Source organism: Euprymna scolopes, chromosome 35 (assembly GCF_053919585.1).
Source record: "Euprymna scolopes isolate OS-2025 chromosome 35, ASM5391958v1, whole genome shotgun sequence".
In the NCBI taxonomy this organism is placed as follows: Eukaryota; Metazoa; Mollusca; class Cephalopoda; order Sepiida; family Sepiolidae; genus Euprymna; species Euprymna scolopes.
This window is the reverse complement of record NC_136516.1, coordinates 31,981,524-32,004,981: the sequence shown is the minus strand read 5'-3', so window position 1 is coordinate 32,004,981 and position 23,458 is coordinate 31,981,524. Positions and strand designations below refer to the sequence as shown.

Here is a 23,458-nt window from a genome sequence, read left to right as displayed (position 1 = left end):
AACGACTGATCATGCTTTCTTCGATTGCTGCGAACTCCGCCAGTACTGGTCATATGTCAGCGAGGTGACGGCTCGTATCGATCCCGAGCATGCTCGCCCGATTACCGTATCCAGTGTCGTTGACAACGTGGGGCCGCCATTGGACGGGGAAAGACAAATGGTCTACATTACGATCATGGCCGTGGCAAGAATGGTGATTTGCACGTTGCATCTGCAAGTTGGCCGGGGGGGGGGGGGGTTTCTGATCAGGATCTAATCGCTTTTTTAAACACCAACTACGGATGAAGATCAGATGTGATGGAAGAAGGCTGCATTGTGCGGCATTTGACAGAAGATGGATACATGTAGCAAGTCTGTATGTACGAAAAGGAGCCAAATTTGAATACGTGTTCCCCGCCTAGGTGTGGAACACGCAGTTCCGTCAAGTGTAATCAATTTTCAGCCTCTTAGCCAGCCAAGTGAATGCTTCATCCCTCTCCAACTAGGAAGCCTCCAAGATCCCCACCCCTTCAATTTTTTCTTTTTACTCCTCACTCTAAATTTCACCCATCTTAGAGAGAAAGAAATCAATTACTAATGCCCCATTCCTCACCCACAAATTTTTTTTTACTCCATTTCGTCCCATCTATAGAGCACCCCCATTTAGAGGCTGGCCTGCAGGAACTCAGGTTCCTTTACAAACCGAAATGGAACAGGCGGTCTATCAACTAGACGGGATTGGGAGGGTCCTACTAACCACTTTTGTATTTTTTCTTCACCTCACCCTCGACACAAATGAATTATTGTATCATCATTATTGTTATTTTTTTGTTTTTACATGTAAATAAAAAATGCTTTAAACAATTGGGTTCTAATTAGGACATCCCCCAGTACAAAAGGGTGAATGCGGTATTATGGTGAAAGAAGATACTAGCTAAGAGAAACTTTTGTTTAGTTCTGGAGTGACAAGGATGACCAACAACTCCCTTTTTTCCCTCCTTTTGAGTTGGCCTTGTGCCTAAGTTTTTTGTTCAGTTTGAACTTACTTTGTAATTTTAGCTTGAATAAAGAATTTAACATCTCAAAGTGTAGTATCTGTTCTGACACTACACTTCAATTTTTTGTTCTTGGTTAGTGGAGGAGAAATCCTTCATGACTGAGACAATTTTTATTTTTGTTCCTTCTCCCCACATTAAAAACCAACCTTGGTGTCTAACTCTGCCTCTTGGGAGGCAGGAAAATAGGAACTAGTGTGTGTGTGTGTGTGTGTATTTTTTTCTTTTTATAATTTATTTTATTTCTTATATTATTTAGGGACACCAAATGAATCAATGTGGTCTGGAGTATCTAAGTTGCCTGACTACAAATGTTCTTTTCCAAACTGGCCAGCACAAAAACTTAATGAATTGCTACCAAATTGTGAATCTGAAGGAATCGATCTACTTGAAGTAAGCCTTTTATTTCTTTTCCTTTTTTTTTTTTTTTTTTTTACCTACAAGAAGGAAAGAATATGCAATTAATACTTAATATAGTTGAATGAAATAAAATATCACGTAAAAACTGTGTTCATCTTTTTGTGAACTTATCTTCATAGTTGTTTCGCATGTTTTAGGGCATTGCCAGGGCCGCTGCGAGGAAGGTGGGCTCTCTCTACCGTGCTAGAAAACTTCTAACACCCGAAAGTATCCTGTACCTCTATAAGGCCACTATTCGCCCATGTATGGAGTATTGCTGTCATATTTGGGCTGGTGCATCGGCTACTAGTCTCTCGCTCCTTGACAGGGTTCAAAAGAGTCGCAAATCTGATAGGCCCTAAACTGGCATCTAAGCTTCAGCCTCTGTCCCATCGTCGAAACGTTGCATCCCTCTGCCTGTTCTACAAGTATTATAATGGTGAATGCTCTGAAGAACTGCAAGCACTTGTGCCCCCACGACGTGAACACTCTCGACAGACCTGACAAGCTGCAAAATCCCACCCCCACACTGTAGAGATCCCTAGATGTAAAAGATCTTTCTATTCCAGTAGTTTCTTCCCCAGAACTGCTAGACTTTGGAATTCCATTCCAGGTCACTGCTTCCCCAACTGTACTGACATGCATAAGTTCAAGTGCAACGTGAACCAACATCTCGCTGCCCTAATCCCTACATAGTACCCCAGTAGATGTTTCCCCTGATAATAGCCCCCTACACCAAAGTGGCAATGTGCCTTGTTTGGGGTGAAAATGTAATAAAAAAAAAAGAAAAAAGGTGGTTAACACTATCCCCAGTAATTACTGCCTTCCATAGTTGTTGTCTTCTCATATTTTGGCCAACTAATCCTATGACCTTCTTTGGGCAGGATTGAAACTGCTATTGAAATGCTTACCTGGAACTGTAGAGACTTGTCGTCTCTATCCATAGTGCCACAGGCCCTCAAAGCATCTTGCATCTGAGTCCAGCCTCACATTTCGAGTACAGGATCTCGGTTAAAATTGACTCTGACGTCGACTAGCCCTATCACCATCTTTTATTGAAACCATTCTTGTCAGGCTCTGTTACTGATCTCCCCCTTAACAGCCAGTGTCCCCCAAATATATTTACTTTCACTGGCAATCTGATATGTCCAGTTTTCTCAAAACCTAATTGCCAGTTTATTTTTACCATTGCTACCTGGTCACCCAGAAAGTTGACCACTAATTGTCATAACACCGCTGATCTATTGAGTTTAATTGAGTTGTTTTCTTTTTTTGTCCCCCGATTTATCAGAGAGGGACCTATGTTTTCAGCGGCGTCCGTGAGACCATTAGTCCAGACGAATGCCAGATAACCGTCCATTAGTTTTTCCTGAAATTTTGCCACAAATTCTATTTCATTAAATAAATGTGCACAGTAAAAAGATTTTTTTACAAAATTACTGTTGCATCCCGAAGAGCTCAAAAGAGGTAAAAAATGCCACATTTTGACCCATAACCTTTAGTCCATTCATTAGATTTTTCTGAAACTTGGCCAAAAAATGGAGCCTATTGTTCTTTATATAAATCCAGTATGGGTGACACTGGCAAAATTCTGGTTTGCGTCCCCGGGGACTTTTAGTGCTAAAAACGCCACTTTTTGTGGCTTATTTTTTTTTTTTCATATTTCTCAACAAAAATTTTTTATGTCTGACTATATAGTGATTTTTCACGGTGATCAACTCAAATATACATGCCCCATAGCATTTGATGCTTCCATTAGATTTTTCTGAAACTTGGTCAAAATGTGGAGGCTATTGTTCTTAATATAAATTCAGTATGGGTGACACTGGCAAAATTCTGGTTCACAGCAGGGCTAAAAAACCTGGCTTTTTGGAGGTCTTTTCATATTACTCAAAACTTGATATGTATGTCTATATAGTGGTTTTCCTTGGTGCTGAATTCAAATATACATGTTTTAAGGCGTAAAACTGTGTTTGTCCATTTTCACTGGAATTCGGTGTTCCCAGGAGCTCAAAAGGGGTCACAAATGCCCCAAAATTGCAAAAAATGACACTTTTTACCCCCATAATTTTGCCCTATCCATTAGATTTTTCTGAAACTTGGTAAAAATGTGAAGACAATGTTGGCTCTTCACGTTTCTCACATTCATTATTTCTTCACTATTTTTTGTGGCGTCATCTCACATACAGAGGGGGACCACACATGAGCGGCTTGTTATATTTATTTTATATTTTTATTTACTTGTCTTTTTATATATATATTTTTTTACTTGTTTATTTTTATTTTATTTTTATTTACTTGTCTTTTTATATTTTTATTTATTTTATATTTTTAATTTATTTTTGACTAGCGAGATACCCGGCGTTTCTCGGGTGTTTGGAGGTGTGTGTGTGGGGGGAGGGGGGGTTAAAAAAAAAAAGTAAGTATGAGGATCGAACCCGAACTGTTGAGGCAAAGTTGTGAAAAAAATAAACGTGCAACGTTAACCATTGCCCCACCGCGACATGCTTACGGAAACACATTTGAATTTATTTAATTACTTGGATTTAGCAGGTGCTCGTTTTAATGAGTTAATGAGGTCAAGTTTGACTGCGGGAGTTCATTTACTGCTGAACGCCCCCCCCCTCCCAAGATGTTATAGGAAAAAGACTAACCCACATGCGGCGAGCGACAAATGTTGAATATTTATCTTCCCGAAATCGAGCAAATTAAATAGACAGGCGAGCTTCGTTGTTAACTGTGAGATATTACGATTTATATGTGATATAAAAAGTTTTAAAAAGTTGTGAACCGACTGACCGCTTCTCTGAAAGAAGCCTTTTGTAGACATACAGAAAAAGCGAACACACATACATACATACATTTTCGCTTTTATATTTATAGATTATTTTTTTTATATTTATTTTTATTTTCAATTTTTATTTCTGTTTTTCAGGTGATGCTGTGTTATGAGCCCTCCAAAAGAATATCCGCACAACTGGCCTTACACCATCCATACTTTAACATTGTTTACAAACAGAAACCAGTCTTTAGTTGAATGTGTCATTGTTTCGTATTGTGATTGTTCAGATTTACCAGAATGCATTTTCTATCATAATATTTTCCCGCTCAAATCTCACAGGACTTCAGCAAAAATTTGTCACCCTACAACCAATGAAAGATCTCTTTCTAAAAAATTTTTTTTTTTTGCTCTCCTCACTCCAATATCTCTCATCACCTTTCCCAAATGTTCCATTTTCTCTCCATGCCATTTTCATCTCATTTAATAAATATCTCTTCCCCTTCTTCCAAAGTTTCAGTTCCACGACAGATTATCAAAATGATTAACAACTTCCAACTCCAGATCTAAATGAATGTTCAAACTTTAGATCAAATATTCACTTTTAATTCTCCGATATGAAAAACAGAAATATCAAGACTATAAGCGACGAAAATGAAATCGTCAATATATGTGTGTGTGTGTGTGTGTGTGTGTGTGTGTGTGCAGGGTGACCCTCCCAAAAAACGGGCCCCAACTCTAATTAGGCCCCGTTTCTTAGTGTTTTGTCCGAATGAAATGAAACTGGTCATAACTAGTTTATTATATTCAAAACACATCAAAACACAAAGATCTTTGGCCTTTTTTTCTCCGTTTTATAGCATATGTTCTAGATGGCCTCCATTTAGCTTTTTTTGGGGGTGGGGTGGGGGGTCACCCTGTGTGTGTGTGTGTGTGTGTGTGTGTGTATATATATATATATATATATATATATATACATACACACACACTCCCAGTGAAAAGTATTCAAGAGTGATAACTAATGAATTTAACAAGGTTATTAAGAGTGCTCTATAAGATATACTTTTATTAATATAAACAAATTTTCATAGTCGTGACACTGGACATGCTAATGTTTTGGACAAATGATCATTTCAAACTAGAAGTCCTTGTCAGGCGACTTAATAATTGGTTGCAGAAGAAAAAAAAAAGCAACCATTTATTAAGTCGCCTATTGAGGAGTTCCAGTTTAAACCGACCACTTGTCTGAAACAGTAGCATGTCCAGTGCCGCGACCTTGTAAATTTGTTTATATCAATATATATATATATATATATATATATATATATATATATATATATATATATAAATATATATCTGCATGTTTCGCCATTACTACAGCTCATTAGGGTGGCTGACTATGACAGAATTTGATCCTGCCACCACCGGATATGTAGTCGAGTACATTAACCATTATTGGAGCAACTCTCCAAGGCTCAAGGGAGCTAATAATACCAGCCATAAAGTTATCGCTATAAAATACATTTTTTTTTTTTTTTTTGCTCCATTTGTTTATTGACAAAGATCTGAATTTTTGAGATGAGGATTGGTTATTTCTACTATTTGGATTCTTCGGACTACTGTTCTCATCTTGAGTGTTATTTTTACAATGTTTCGGTCGATGTAACCTCCAACCTTTTTTAGTTTTGGGATATGAAAACCAAACGTCAAGACTATAGCGACGAAAATGAACTCGGAAAAAAACAGTGAATTCCAGTTAAGAGACTTACAGCGTGTTCAGTTTTATGTTTCTGAATTTTTGAGATGAGGATTGGTTATTCATATTATTTGGATTCTTTGGACTACTGTTCTCATCTTGAGTGTTATTTTTACAACGTTTCGATCGATGCGACCTCTAACCTTCTTCAGGTGTATCTTGTTGAACTCGGGGGGGGGGGGATCTGGATGGAATTTCAAACAGAACCGTTTATTTGCTTCATGGGAATAGCATGCTCTTGTTCCGTTGATCCAGTCATTTAAAAAACTAAAGTGTTCATATGACTTAAAGCAAACCATGTTGTATATTCATTTGTGATTGTCTAATTCCTTTCATGTTGAACCCGTGTGGACTACGTGGTCAGTTTATAATTCATTCTGTGTGTCTGGACAGATGACCTGAAGGGAATAGTGAATGCAGACATAATTTTGCCATTTTTTTTTGTTGAGCCTTCAACCTTCAGGAGAATGTCACTTTACCATTGAAGTCCTCCAAGTTAACCACTGCGCCGTGGGTCCTTGCGAGTTTAACAAGACACACCTGAAGAAGGTCCGAGGTTACATTGACCGAAACCTTGTGAAAGTGACACTCAAGATGAGAACAGTAGTCTGAAGAATTCAAATAACATGAATGTTCGGTTTTGTTTGAATTCAAAGCAAAGTTTTTAGTTTGATAACAAATAAGCTGTAACACCTCACACTGCTGATTTTTGCGATTTTAAGAATTTTAATTTAATTGGTGCTTATTCAGATTGGCACTTATAGTGGCAAAAAATTAAAAGTAAAGAAAATACAGAAAAATCTGTATTATATACATACCAGTTATGGAAAGAAGATGAAATATTCCAAAAATCAAGTAATTTGATCAAGTAGTTTTTTTTATTTTATTCAACAAAATATAATTTTACTCTGTTGATGAGGTGAGGTGGGGGGGGTAGCAGTGATGGTAAAATCAAGGGCAGACAACTGATTTTTATTTCCAAATTGTTTTTTTGTGTGTGTGTGTGTGGGGGGGGTGGATAATGTCGGAAAGACATGATTTAAAATCGAACAATTTATTGGCATAACAATTTTTTTTAATTTTAATTTTTTTTCAGAAAATAAAATTTTCAAATTATGAAAACTTTTTTTTTTTTAAGAACGGTAATTTTATATAAATAGAATATTGAAATGGCTTTGGCCTTCACTTATTAGTAAAAAAAAAAAAAGCGGCAAATTTGTTTTTCAAAAATAAAAACTCACTTGATCAATTTTTTTTGAATATACTATCTTCATTCCATGACAAATAGGTACATGACAAAGGTTTTTCTTCAGTTTTGTTTATCGCCGTAAGTGCCATCTAAGTAAGCGCCATATAATTTTATGTTTGAATTCATAAGTTATCCCCTGTCATGTTCCTTTGCTAACGGAATGACTTTGGCAATCCAGAGGATACATGTGGTATTATTAAGCATAAAACACATGAAGTGATTCAAGCATATTTTATCCATAAAACCGAATGTGGTTTCTCTCCAGTATGTATTATCCCCCCCCCCTTAAAATCGCTCGCTGTCCTTGTTCCTATATCTGTTTGTCCTCACGGTCTTGACCTCCTTTTTGTTTTTCTTTTCTCTCCCCCTTAGAACCTCTAACTCAAATGATAAAAATCAAATGTGATTAGGGATCCCAGCAATTGTTGAAATCATTTAAAACTTTTTCTACTCCAAACAGGTAACCATTTTTACACATCACCCCTTTTTTTTTTTTTTTTTTATTGTGTTAAATTTAAAGAATGACTCATTAAATTTTTTTTGCTTTACGCTTGTATATAAAATTATAAGTGTATGTATATACGTATATATGCATGTGTGTGTCTAACTTTAGGGACCATGATACTAAACTGCCTATGACACACTTGTACAAAAGTCTTCGACCCTTGACCATAGTCAATCTTTGTTAACCATTTTTCTATTTTTTTGACATTCTTGTTTCTCCTGCTTAACATACTTCCCAGCTACAATCAAACTGTCCATTCTAAGCCGTTCCTGAATATGACTTTCCATTGCATCAAGTGGTGGGGGCGTTGATTGACAACCTTCTAGTTTTTATTAACTTCTAGATCCACACTCTCTTGTCATGATATCTATTTCGTATTTTAAAATATGGACGACTGAAAACAAAATGTGTGTGCTTGGGTAGGATTGAAATTATCTTCAAACAAGTCTCACCTGTAACTGTAGAGACTCAACGCCTCTGTTCACTGCACCATGTGCCCCAAAGGCCAATTAAGGTTGGATTTTATGGTCTTATAAATCCAATTTTGTGTTCTTATCTGGTCGGGTTCGGTATGGTATAATTTAAAAAATTTTTTTTTTATTAATCCTTTGAGATGGTGAAACAACTATGGTAGGCAGTAATTATTGAAGGTACAGTTATAAGTAGGGCTATGACAACAACATATTCTTTTCATTGTTTTGACTCTTGAGTGTGTATCCGTTCATATCTTATATGCTTTTATATAAAGTGATGTAGTCCTCGTTTGATTAACTGCGTCGGATATATACTTGAGAGTCAGAACAATGAAAAGAATATGCTGTTGTTCTAGCCCTAGTTATAAGACTCGGCATTCTTATCACATCGTGGTTAATCACCTGAAGAAGACCAGAGGATGAGTTTGCCGAAACGTGGTGAAACAACTATGAAGATGAGGATAACAGTCCGCAAAAAAAAAAAAAAAAAAAAAAAAAATGAATACACAAATTATAAAGCCTCATCTCAAAGGATTCCAAAAATCAAGTAAATATGAAAACACTTTTAACAAAATGACAATTTGTGATAAAATAACTCCAAATGCTTTGATATGCTGTCAAATGTAAGAGACATATCATCAGACTAGTTGGGACGGTGTGTCTGACTGGTTGGGAGACGGCAGGCTTGACTGGTTGGCATTTGGAGTAAAATAACACAAGGATTGATATGCTGTAGCAAGTGATAGACATATTATAATACTGTGTCTGACTAATAGTAAAAGTTGTGTGTGTGTGTAACTTTCCTGCAGTTCACTCCATTGAACTGATCATGACCAACCCTGGCATGATAATGGTTCCCAACCTAGGGATGGTGCACACCTTTTTCAAGGTCATAGTCTATGTATATATACTCTCCTACAGCCCATACCACTGGGCCGATCATGACTAAACCTCATATGATGATAGTCTCAGACCTACGGATGGTGCACACTATTTTTCAAGATGAAAGGTCAAAATCAGGACTTTGCTGTACGCTTGGGTACCCAAGTGTATAGCAAAGTCCCGTGCAAAGCGCAGGCACCTTTGCTAGTAGACATATCTAGTCTGGAAGATCAAACCAAATAAAAATCTACACAACGATATTTAAACGATATTAAGACCTTTAAGCTGACTGAATTCTGCATTTAAAAAACTAAAGTGTTCATATGACTTAAAGCCGACTATGTTGTATATTCATTTGTGATTGTCTAATTTCTTTCATGTTGAACCCGTGTGGATTACGTGGTCAGTTTATAATTCATTCCGTGTGTCTGGACAGATGACCTGAAGTGAATAGTGAATGCGGGCATAATTAGAATTATTAAAGTTGTGAATTTAAATTTCTGATGAGGGCTGATTGTTTATATTACTTATATTGATTGAACTCTCGTTCTCATCTTGAGTGGTACTTGTGCAACGTTTCGGTCAGTTTGACCTTCGACCGCCTTCAGGCATGTTGGTTGTTTGGAAAAAGAAAAGTTACTGGCTCTGTAGATATTTTCGTATTCTGTGAGTTAGTATCTATTTTATAGTTTAGTTTCAAATTTGTCAGTTTGGCCTTTGACCGTCTTCAGGCATGTTGGTTTGTTCTTTGGAAAAGAAACAACAAACAACTTGCCTGAAGATGGTTGAAGGCCAAACTGACTGAAACGTTGCACAAATAACACTCAAGATGAGATCAATAGTCTGATCAATACATAAAACAATAGAATTAGTTTAAATTACTCCCCCCCCCCATCCCCTCAAGAAATAAAAAAAAAAAACTGTCGCTCTGTTTAATTGGTGGTTTTGAAAAATTCGAAAGTTGATCCCTCGATTTATCGGAGAGGGACCTATGTTTTCAGTGGCGTCCGTGTGTTCGTTAGATAACCATCCATTAGTTTTTCCTGAAATTTTGCCACAAATTCTATTTCGTTAAGTAGATGTGCACAGTCAAAAGAAATTTTTTGTGAAAATTCCTGTTGTGTCACCAGAGGCTCAAGAGTTAAAAAATGCCCCAAAATGGCCAAATATGACACGTTTTGCCTCATAGCATTTGATCCATCCATTAGATTTTTCTCAAACTTGGCCAAAATGTGGAGCCTATTGTTCTTAATATAAATCCAGTATGGGTAACCCTAGCTAAATTCTGGTTTGTGTCCCCAGGAACTTTTAGTGCTAAAAATGCTCCCCCCTTTTTTTTTTTTTTTTTTTTTTTGTGGCTCTTTAATATTTCTCACATTCATCATTTCTTCACTATTTTTTTGTGGCGTCATCTCACATGCAGCACCAGAGGAGGACCACGCATGCGCAGCTTGTTTTGAAACTTGGTTAGAAAATCATTTCTAGATAGAATTAGTTTAAATTCCCTATTTACTTGTCCCCCCACAGGGGAGAGTTAGACACAAGGTTGGTTTTTAATGTGGGAAAAATTCAGTCCCCCGCAAAAAAAAGGCACTATGGATTGGAGCAAAAATAAAAATTGCCTTAGTTTAGAACGATTTCTCCTTCACTAACCGAGAACAGAAAATATGAATTGTAACATCAGAACATTATATTACCCTTTTCGGTGCTTGTTAAGATATATTCGACAGATCAGTATTTTAAATATATTGTTTTAAGCAATGTCGAAAATAGTAATATATCCAAAAATTATGAAAATTCATTGAGTAGAACTACTTCTATTGTTTATTTAGTTTAAAAAAAAAAAAGAAAAAAAGTGTGTTGCTATAAACTACAAATATTGCAGCTATGACAAAAGTAATCTAAAGTATTCCTTTCAGAGTTATCTGCTTCATAACATCTAAGAAAAATGAGATTTTACCCAATTTTCCATAAAAATAACTTTCTGCTTGATTCATATTCATTGTTGTTGGATCTATTACTGTTTTCAACATGACAAGTACATAATTTTTTTTTTTTTTTTTTTCTTTTTTTTGCTTCAAATGACATATTAAAAGAAATCTCTTTTGTATAGGAAAGGATGATATCTTCTCCAAACGGCACCAAATAAACATAGATGTTGTATAGCCACGTTTCAAATAGACGTATACACATGTTATATACAGGGATTATTATATGGAATATGTTTTCGATAAAACGTAGTTATTATAGAAGAATAAGATGCTTCATACCTTTCCCTTCTCCAGAGTTCTGTCATCACTGCTGGGCTCTGTGATGAAACTTGCAACGACCAACGCCATAAACGATTATAGACACCTGAATTTACGAAATATAAATTTATTTCAGACTGTCTTAGTTTGTCTTCACCAGGAGTCTGCTTACTTGTCTACATGCTTGTGCTTTTCTAGTCCCGCTTCCCAGATTTTGAGCATGTCTGTTCACTTTGGCGACCAAACTCAAACTCGATTGACTAAACTTTGTGTCTCTTTGACCTGTCAGTTCCGTCACGCGATCATCAAAAGTGCATTATCTAACATTTTAACAAGCAAACATTTTTCTCCTAACCAAAAAGCAGAAGAATAGAATTCTTTTTAAAAAAAAAAAAAAAAAAAAAAAAAAAAAAAAAAAAAAGTAGGTAAAAGGCATGTGTCGAGTATCCTGCTTCATTTGTGTTTCTAAACCAGAGGAAAACAAATTTTTTTTATGTAGTCAACATATAAAAAAATCTCTAGGTTCTTCCATCTACATATTTTATGGTTCATATCAAATGCTGCTTTTTGAAACACAAATGAAGCAGGATACCCCCCCGACAAAAGAAGGGTGGACCTGTTAATTCACCCTTGTCCGTTCGTCTGTCCGCACTTTTCTCAATAACTACGCCTTGGAATTTTTTAAAATTTTGCACAAACATTAAACATTATATGAGTAAAAAAAAAAGTAACAACGGATTTCCAGCGAAAACTTCGGTTGCCTCTCTAGGGGTGTCTTTTGAGTTAAAATGGCTAAAAGTGACACTTTTGTGCTTAAAAAAAAAAATTGATGCCTTGGATTTTTATAAAACTTTCTGAAAAGTTGTAACTAACTGATTTCTATATAATTTCGTTTGTCCATACTTTGCGATAATTCTTGGGTGTGCCCCAGGGGCTCTTTTAGGGCTAATAAAAACACTCCATTTTTGGGATCATTTTACCATATTTGTCCAAAATTGTCTTTGTGTCTATGATGCTGAACTCAAATTTAAATATGTTAAGGGCTTGGGGACTTTTGGGACTAAATGGGGTCGGGGTGGAGGCAAATGATGGACTTAGTCATTTCTTTTTTTTTTTTTTTTTTCTTTTGCATAGTGCAGAACTCAAATTTACATATGTTAAGACCTAAAACTGCACCATTCATTTTCACCAGGATTTGATGTTCCCTGAGGACTTTTGGGGCTAAATGGGGGAGGGGGGGCAATGCTGAACGTAGTCATTTTTTTTATGCCTTGTTCACTGCGCACTCACGGGGGACCATGCATGCTTCACTTGTTCATAAATGACCTCTCTCTTAACATATGATCTATCTCAACTAATCGTAGCCCATAGAATTGAATCGCCTTCTCTCACAAGATACATCCCTCCCCCTTTGTTTTTCTTTTTTCTTCACTACCTCCAACTTTTATTTTAAAGAAAAAAAATTTGACTAGCGATGTTGGCATTCATGGGCATTATTTCAAAATTGTTCCACCTAAAACAGGTAATCATTTTCTAAAATTTTTTTTTTTTTTTTTTTTTTTTTTCAAAAATGATCTATTTAGTATTGTTTATATATTTACGTATTGAATGGTTTGTATATGGAATTAGTGGAAAAAAATTTAAACAACTTGCGTGCTTCTACAGATAAAGACACAGATGAAAATGGCATTCCAAATAAAAATGTTGGTATACTTATGTATCAGGCCAAAAAAGAGAAAATTATCTTCACCAAAAAATTTGAAAAATATCAAGAAGTTTAATTAAAAGTAAAAATCAATTTTATTGTATTTTTCGTGAGTTGTTTATTTTAGGAAAAATTTTAGTTTGTCAAAATGAATTATCTCCCCTGTTTTCAGATAACGCTACAAAAATTAATTCAATAAAATTGAAATTTATGATATAATTAATTTCGACTTTTAATAAAAATTTCTACTCAGTATCTTTCCCTAATTTTTTTGTTGCCCAATACATAAGTATATCAAAGAGGTTATTTTTAATGCAGTATTTAATTTAACTTGATCAGTATAAGTACCAAAACATGTGAAATAAATATTTTCTGTAATAAATATGTCAATTTAAATTGTTTTTTTTTTTATCTCTCTAAAAGACTTTACTTTGTTTCATTGAATCTACTTTATTTTTTATTTTTATTTATTTATTTTTTTTTTTTTTGACGATCTTCAATCCAGTGAAGCATGTCATCATCTTGGAAATAAGCCAATGATACTAGTTTATTTGCTCAATAAAATAATTTTTGTTAGATTTATTACATAATACTAAATTGATTTTAACTGCATTCAGCATGTCATAATCTTAAATAATAAAATTTTTGTGCAACTGCATATGGTCTTTCTGAGAGAAAAAAAAAAAAAAAAAATTATCCAATTATTTTATATGTAAGTGTTTAACCCTTAATGACCTGAACTAGCCTGGGTGCCGGCATCCCGGGCGTTTGGAGATGTGTTTTGAGCAAAAGTAAAAAAAAAAAAAGTGGTAATAGGCAAGCAAGCAAGCTCGAACCCGTTACGCGAAGACGGAAAAGAAATTGAAATAAAATCTGACTTCTTCGCCGATGTCTCCATGACGCGGCCGGAAGTCAAAAGCGTTGAAAATAACCGATGTCAATCCAACGGTGACAATGATTTGCTAAAATGCCGGCAAAAAAAAAAACAACCCTCCTTGTACAAAATGGCTGAGTTTAGGGTGAAGAAATTAATGTTTTTGGCTAATTTTTCGATATTTGTTGTCCGAGGTGTTGAGCTTCAAAAGGATACCGATCTTACCAGGATCCGTCGCCTTTGTCAATGTTTTTGCGAAACATACATACATACATACATTTAAACAGACTGGTCAGATTTATATTATAGATTATGATGTAGATGATTTAAAAAAATATTTGTTAATTTTAGTTTAACAGGTAATGATGCTATGAATGTAAGCAATGGACAGTTGTAATCTGGAGGTATCTGTCATTTACCCAGATACTGAACTAATACGTACAAGGTGTGTTTGAATCAATTCCCACTTTATTTATGCTGTTATGTTCATTAATTTATAACTGAACGAATTAGTTCAACCAGGTCATAAAGGGTTAAGAAAGCTGTTAGCAATGTAGAATACTGGGATGGTGAAGTGACATGACTTATGAACAAAAAAACCAAACACCACATATAAATTACAAGTCTTTGTATGTCTTCGTTTTTCAAAGCTCTTTTGGAATTGTATTTGTTGTTCCGTTTTTACGGCATACTTTTGGTTTGTTTTCATTTTGAAAAAGGGAGGGCTCTCCTTCAAAATCGTCAAAGACATTTTACGATTCCGGTTATATTAAACGGTAAATCTTATCTACTGATTTATGTATGTTAATTTTTTTTTTTTTTTTTTTTTTTTACACAGTGATCACCACTTATCAAGGCCCGGAAGCCACTCAGGGATAAGGGTTATTGCAAGTACATTACGTTAGTGAGGAGATTTGCTGATATGTTTACTTAAATATACAAAGACTTGTTAATTTATATACGACTTTCGGTTGTCATTTTTTTGTTCATACGTCATGTTACTTTGTCATCCTGCTGTTCTACAACAACCTTCTTAAACACTTACATATTTGTTTACCAGCAATGCTTTAAGCAAACTAACCTTTTTTCATTATATATATATATATATATATATATATATATATATATATACTAGCAAAAGTACCCGTCGTTGACTGGGTTCAAAAACAGCCTACACAAAATGGACTCTGATTTATTAAAGTATGATAGGTTATAAAAAGGAAAGGTTGTAAATTTGGGTTGAATTTGGGGGTATCAAAACCAAAGCAAAATAGGATGAAAGTAAAAATAAAATAGATAAACCCCATAATTTATTATAACATACCTGTTCACACTGAAACACTTATCACAATATTCTGTGGATCTATATTAAAAAACCTTGTTAAACTTTGTGGCATATTTCCATTCTACGGAGGTCAGGTGCGAGCGAACACCCCATAATTTTATTATACCATATTTCTTCAAACTGAAACATAATTATCAAAGTATACTTATGCAGATAGATATGAAAAGTCTTTATTAAAGTCTGTGCCTATTTCCATTCTATGGAGGCCAGGTACGAATGCAGACTCTACAATTTTATTATACCATCCCTACTTAAGTTAAAACATACTTATCAAAGTATTCTTATGTACATCTATATCAAAAACACTTGTAAACGTTTTTTTTTTTTTAATTTTTTTATTTCCATACTTTGTGGACCAGGCGTGTACACAGACCTCTCAATTTTAATGAACCACTGTTCTACCAGATCAAACATACCCATTCCTGTGTCTCAATAGTTTCTATCATTATATGTAATCAGTTTTTTAAAATAGTCAACCATATAGGAGCCTATTCGTGACCAGACACACACACACACAGACATTCAGCTTTATATTATAGATATATACACACACACTAAAGAACAGCTTTGTGGCTTTTTGTACATGTCTGTTCGTAAAAACGAAAAGATACTAGGGAGTATATCTTAAATATAAGTCCATTTACGATTTCCCCTTAAAGGAGCAAATTTTCTAATATGTTGCACAATGAAATTTCTTTACTGATTTATCATCCGGATATTCTACGTTGCTAACAGCCTTCTTATACAGTTAGATGTTTGTGTATCAGCAATGCTTCAAGCAAATTACCTTTTCACTTTATTTATATATATGCACACACACGCATGCATACACTAACTGATAACCTGTGTGTGTGTGTCTAGCTTCCCCTTAAAGGAGCAAATGACACTTTTCTAATCTCTGTCTCTCTCTGTCTCTCTCTCTCTCTCTCTCTCTCTCTCTCTATATATATATATATATATATATATATATATATATATATATATATATAAGTGAATGTGTCTGTGTACATTTCCCTATGCAATAACTCTGTCAATACAGAGCCTACAGATTCGAAATTTGATATACAGGGTACTGAGATTTGGGAAAATCGATGTGATTGGTTTTTGGACAGAAATTTGGCTGTTAAGAGGTCAAAGTTCAACGATTTGACCTTTGAGAACTCTACCAAACTCTTCCTACAATTTTGGGTCTAAACAGGTGAAATTTTAGATATAGGTTCCTTAGACATGGATCTAACTTAACTTTATTTGAGCCCTAAACAATTAAATTTAAAGGGGTCATAATAGGGGTCAAAGTTAAAAAAATTGACCGTTTTTTTTTTTTTTTTTTTTTTTTTTTTTTGCTCAACATACACCTCCAAACACCCGGGCAACGCCGCGCATCCATTGCTAGTACACAATAAAATTAATCTATTTATAATCATCAGGTTAAAAGTATTAACATATATCAAAATAGATCAGGGGCAAGGTACTTGTTGACTGCAATAAGGTTGCTGTTAAAGCAAACTCCTTAATACGATGTTGCATATTATCCTTCAGCCTATCTTATGCAATAAAATTAATCTGTTTACTTATTTAAAAAAAAAAAAAGTGGTAAAAAAAAACAAATGTATATCAAATAAATGTTATCAAAGGAAAGATAAGTTTCTATTCTTCCTATCTGAAAAAGTTTTTAGTGGTTTGAAAACGGTTATTTGGTTTGAAAAAAAAAAAAAAATAGTGTCGAGCGTTAGGTGAGAACAAGAAAAATGTCTTCAAATTGACACATTATTATTTAACGTTTTGATAATAGCTTAAAAATAAAAAGTTATACAAACTACTGTTAGAAACCCACCCAATAAATGTTACTGTAACATATATTGGGTGGGTTTCTAACAGTAATATATATATATATATATATATATATATATATATATATATATATATATATTTTTTAAGTCACTGTGTCAATTCGCATCCATTTTTTCTTGTTCTCACGTAATGCTCGACACTTTTTAACTGCTTAAATGTTTTAAAGTGAGTAAAACTGCTAAAAACTTTTCCAGATAGGCAGAAGAGTAACTTATCTTGCCTTTGGTAACCTTTGTTATATTTTTGTATTTTTTACCACGTTTTCGTGCATCTGTGGATTTTAAAACAAACCCACAAATTCTATTCAATAAAAAAAAAAAAAAAAAATTTGAACAATTATAACAAATGTTGAAGCGGACCAATTATTCACAACTATTAGAAAAACACAGAATTATTGAAAAAAATGTCAAATGCTTTCATTAAATAAAAAAAAAAATTTTTTTTAAATGCACAAAGTTAATTTCTTTGTAAATTTCTTCCAAAAAAATTTAATTTATATTTTGATTCTTGTCCAGAATTCTTCCTATATCAAAAAAAAAAAAATAAAAAAATAATTTATACTAGCGAGACCTGTGGAAATTCCACAGTGGCATCTTTCATATGTAATATATTACTGCTGGGCATTGTGGGCGTTCAGCATGAATGGAGACACCATCATATTATTCTAACCATTTTGTTAAAACTAAAAATATTTAAGCAAGTCTGTATATTAATACAATAGCGTGTAGAACAATAAAAAAAGGACAGAACAATAAAAAAAAGGACAGAACAATAAAAAAAAGGACAGAACAATAAAAAAAGGACAGAACAATAAAAAAAAAGGTGCATTATTTATTTTCTCCTATTTAATAATGTAAACATGACCGTTAAAAAACGATATAAAGTAGTGATTTAAAAAAAAAAAATAGATGAGTTGAGTGCCATCATCTATAATCGAAAACGAAACCAAAACTTATGAAGAATTCTTGGCAAAATTATTTGATACAAGAAATAGAAGGACACAACAATTATTAAACAACAGCCACTCCAAGGAAAAAAAGATGTAAGCATGACACAAAGTAACACACACGCTATTGTATTAATATATAGATTATGCCTATGCCCATGACTATACAAAAATATATTCCAAAAGTCATGTAAATCGATTAAGTAGTTTTATTTTTAAATAAATCAAGTCTTATGAGTATCCAAAGAGTGATCATTGCCTGCCATTTTGAAAAAAAAATCTTTAAAAACAAGGGAGGTAACTCACCAATAATTCACACTTGTAAAACTAATGTTGTCTATGTATTTCCATTAATCATTTAAAAATGATTTTCTTTATAATACTAAAACTATTTGATCAGTTTACTTGATTTTTGGAAGATGATATATTCGTTTAGTCAAGGATACATACAGCATACAGATTTTTCTTATATGAGAATTCTGAATAGGAACCCATATTGTTTGTATCATTATGATTCAAATATCTTAACATTCCTAAAATCATAATAAAGTTTATATTTTCTGCTAATTTGTTTGAAATTTTTTTTTTTTTTTTCCTGATTTAAAAAAAAAAAAAAAAATTTTTTTTTTTTTTTTTTTTGGAAGACCTGGCAGTTCCAAAATAATTAACAGCGGAAACTCTTCTGTTTTAGAACTCTACACAAAAAAAATATGGAAAATCAAGTAGAATTTTATTTAAAATATATTTCAGTTTTTGCATTTTTTATTTTTATTTTTATTCTTTGTTTTCATCTTAAGTATTATTTTCACGTTTCGGTTGATATAATCTTTGACCTTCATCAGGTGTATCTTGCCGAACTCAGAAATGTTTCTGCTGAACGAGTACTTACAGGAGGGACCATGAGAAGGCGGTCAACATCCTAAGTGAAAGTGATTTTTGTGGAACGAATCTGATTTAAACTTGGAACATCCAGGTTGTTAGTCTGCGTCGTTAACCAGTAAACCACCGTCACCTCCCAGTTTTAGAGGTAAACAAATGTGTCTCAAATTGCAGACTTTGATTATCATGTATCCAGTGGCTTCTACATTACCGTTTAATCTGTAAGTTGTTGAATAAATCTGTTAAAGATTATACTTTGTCTTTTGCTTATTTTTAAGTATCGTCAGATGTAACGGATACCCAAATACTATTTCATTGGCTCCGCACCTATAAGGCCATGTTTATTGAAACGACAAGTTACGAGTTTTTTTTAATTAAATTTATGCTGGAATTCTTTTAAAATGAAGATTTTTTTCTTTAATTCCTCAGACTACCGTTCTCATTATATGTGGTATTTTCATAACATTTCGGTTGTAGTAACCTTTGGCCTTCTTCAGGTATATCTTGTTAAATTCTGGAATCTTTCTGTCAAACTCTGGGAATCTGCATGGAATTTCGAATGGAATCTTTATTTAATCTACGAGGCTAGCATGCTCTCGTTCCATCAGCCCTGACTGGGTAGAAGTCTTAAGTAATTTGCAGTCATATTTTTGAGTGTCGTCCGCACTGAAGATTGAACCATCAACCATCATCAGAAGATTGTGATTTTACAATTGAATTTACCAAGTACTTTATCCACTACGCCACGATCGTTGTAGATAAAGGGTTCCGTTCAAAATTCCCTGCAGATTCCTGTATCTTCTCAAACTCTGGAATGGCAGGCAGTAAGATTGTACATCTAGAGCCCAAATAGATTTAAGACTCCTAAAATTCATACTAGAATTGTCTGCAAGGATCCGTGGCATAGTAGATAAAGTACTTGGTAAAATTTAGTTATAAATTTATACTCGTTTGAAGGGTCAAAACCTGATGGCAAACTACTTAGGACTTTTACCTAAACGGAATGAGAGCGTGCTATCTCCCATGGATTAAATTAGAGTTTGAAATTCCGTGCAGATCCCGTGTTTGAGAGAAAAAAATTCCAGGGTTCGACAAGATACACTTGAAGAAGGTGGAAGTTTACATCGACAAAAATGTGACCATGATACTCAAGAAGAGAACAGTAGTTCGAAGAATCCAAATATAAGTCAGTTTTATCGGATTTTACATCGACACAAACTTGTTTTGTCTGATTTATTCTTCTCTTTTCTCTCTCTTATGTAATTCTACTAATTAAGACAAAATTTTTTTATAAAATCTATGTAAATAAAACAAACTCTTAAACCACTGGTCACATAACACTGAAATTAACAGAAAATAGTAATCACACAAGGATGGTTTATAACGAGTAAAATCTTTGTTTGGATGGATGAATAACGCGTATAGACATATATCGGCAAGTTGAAATGTAAACTGTTAATTCTAACTTGCCAGCATTTTTACGTTTTTCTGCACGTGCCCAAACTCCATTTCTTCAAGTTGTTTCATGTTAAACCTCTCTTACCTATTTCTCGATAGCTACATTTGTAGGAGCGCTAAATGTTTTGGTTTTTGATTATAGCTGATGGTACCCAAATCATTTTTTTAAAGCTTTAAACTTTTTGAATCTGTACTATATATTAGGTACAATATAATATTCAGTAGAGAATTGGCTCTATAATAATAAATACAAAATCTGCATGAATTAAAATATATTTAAGCGTATTTTATGACCGGGCAATGCCGGGTGCCCTGCTAGTATACAATAAAACTGATTTCTATTATTAAAATTTTACTTGATGATTTCCCCTAATTTTTGGTTTAGATACTTTTGCCTGATACGATAGCAGTGTATTCTAGAAATATAAACTAGCTAGCTGTATATACTCAGCATTGCCAGGTTGAAACATTAGCGGGTGGAGAGTTAAGTCAAAAACTAAGATGCACTAAATATCCTAACTTTTTATGTTTAACTTTAAAATGGATCACATGTTGGATTTATGGAAGCATAAAACACATCCATTTCGTCTATGAAAATTAAACGGGAAATAACTCTTATAGTTTAAAGGGGAAATAACTCAAATAAAAGCTTAAATAAATAAACTTTTTTTTTCCGTTTTTAAAGGCAACTGGTGTTAACTAATTATAATTAAAAATAAATTAACTCAACGTTAATTAGTTATACATAGAACAGTTAAAACAATTTCACTACAACAAACAATTCATGACATGGAGTTAATTATTAAAATAGATTTTCCTTAATGTAATATGCAAATGAGATTACTTCTTGAATGTAGATTTCCTTTGAATAAATCGTCATCATGACTAGTTGGAGCCCCAGTGCTTTATCCCTCGGGGTTGGAGTAGTCTCACTCCATCGCCACAGGACTTCCCACCTTAGCTCCAAACTTGCTTGCGCAGTTTAGGTGCAGTATGTTGCGCATCAGATAAACACCCTCTGAACCTCTAATGCTCATGAACAGTGGAGCGAACCCGTGATGACTGGGAGCAGAGGAGGCTGCAGTTTCTAGCCAAAAGTAATCTCAGTGAGGTAAACAGTCGCCATATCGTATCCACTACTGCGCCTTTTTTTTTTCTGGATTAGGTTTCATAGCCTTTTAAGGAAAACTGCAAGGCAGCAGTAGGATTTTGAAGTCAGAGTCCCCATCTCTTAGCCTTTTGCTGTGATAAGGCCCACAAAGCAGTGGTGTTTGATTTTGGGGTTGATTCCCTTAGTTTTTGCCCAACTCAATCAACTTTAAATATTTATACATAGAACAGTCAAAACAATTTCACTACAACAAACAATTCATAGCATGGAGTTAATTATTAAAATAGATTTTCTTAAATGCAATATGCAAATGAGGTTACTTCTTGAATGCAGATTTGAATAAATAGTATGCATAGAAATGATACTGGAATGTGTGTAAGCGTCTGTTTCCAGTATGAAAATAAATTGTTGAAACAGCGTACCCTTTGTACATATTAATCAAATTGCGAACAAACAAGCAGACAGGAATATGACTTTATTATAAAAGATTATCTGACCTATGGAATTATGTTTGACAACATTACTTCACATTAAATCCCCCATAGATGAATAATGCCGTAAAACAAACCACACTTCATGGTTCTGTAACCTTACTCTTCATCATGCTCAGCTTCCGGTACCATTTCTTTTTACTTGATATTCACCACTTATCGGTACCAGAAAGCCACTCGAGGATAAGGGTTAATGAATATAAGGTGGTAGTATAGTAATTGTTAATGGTGTAAATTGAGTAGAATTTGATTATTTATGAGGACGGCTCAACAAGAACTTGTTTGCATAGGATTTTAAGGCTACCATGTTGTATTCAACTGGGAAGCAGACCGGTGGAAGTGTTCCACAGGCAGGCAGTTCTTGAAAAAGGATGCTTGCATGATTTCCAGATTTTCTGTCTTAGGAATACTTATTGAAAACAAAATTTAATTTTTATTTGTTTGCACATACAGAAAAATAAAAGTTTAGTTGTATTGAAGACGACTCTTTATATTCTCTAATTAAAACACGAGTTATACCGATGCTAATTTTGATTTTACATCCATAATTATCCATTTTTTTTTTTTAGCAGGACGATTTAATTGTTTAAATAAACTGTAGCAAATCGTGTTATAGTGACAAGAAAGAATGGTACAAAATGTTTCAAAAAATTGAAAATTGGCTAGTCGAAATCAAATTTTTTTTATATTAGATTAGATGCTACTTAAGTTCAACTTGTGGAATTTCACAAGATGACTTTATAAGTCAGATATATAAATTTGCAAACTATTCTGTCTGCTTAAATCTCTAAAAATGAGAAATGTTTCCGTCTTTCATACCATCGTTCATCATAAATTGTGCGTTCGCGTTTTCTGCCATTCATCTTGGTTGTCGTTACATGTGACATGCTCTTGTCATATTACCCAAGTCATCCCTCAAAAGTTAACTCGGTCCGTGATCACTCTTCCTATACTCATTTATCAAGATTTCGCCTTGCTTTCTATTTTTCTTTCTTTTCCCCTTTTCTCTGCTCGCTCATCTCCGTAATTATTACAGACATATTTGCTTTTGTTTTTTTCCCTTTTATATTTTTTGCTTCCCTTTTGTTTTTCTTTATTTCATAGTTTTTGTTTTTTTCCCATTTTTTGTGCTCCTTTTGATCCTTTCCCGATTTTTAGGTCCCTTTTGATGTTATTTCCCTTTTTTACATCTCTTTTTTTTCTTTTCCGATTTTTTCATCCCCTTCATTTTTTTCCGATTTTTTTCGTCCCCTTAATTTTTTTTCCGATTTTTTTCATCCCCTTAATTTTTTTCCCGATTTTTTTGTCCTCTTTATTTTTCGACATTTTTCGTCCCCCCCTTTATTTTTTTGCCATTTTTTCGTCGCCTTATTTTTTCCCCATTAATTACTCATTCCAATATTATTTTCATGGCTTTTTAATGCATCTATACAAAGTTTTATCAATTTCATGGCTTTGCCACTCGTCAATTT

General features: G+C 33.9%; 1 protein-coding gene across 1 annotated transcript in view; it reads left to right on the top strand.

The window, feature by feature from the left end:
* The window catches only part of LOC145259794 (cyclin-dependent kinase 2-like), a 95,451-nt gene extending 90,792 nt beyond the window's left edge, over positions 1 to 4,659 (top strand). The window contains exons 7-8 of the mRNA XM_080117559.1: positions 1,294 to 1,427; positions 4,369 to 4,659. Coding sequence (XP_079973685.1) covers positions 1,294 to 1,427; positions 4,369 to 4,470 — 236 coding nt within the window. The 3' untranslated portion in view covers positions 4,471 to 4,659. The remainder of the gene's footprint in view (positions 1 to 1,293; positions 1,428 to 4,368) is intronic.
* Positions 4,660 to 23,458: the final 18,799 nt, after the last annotated feature.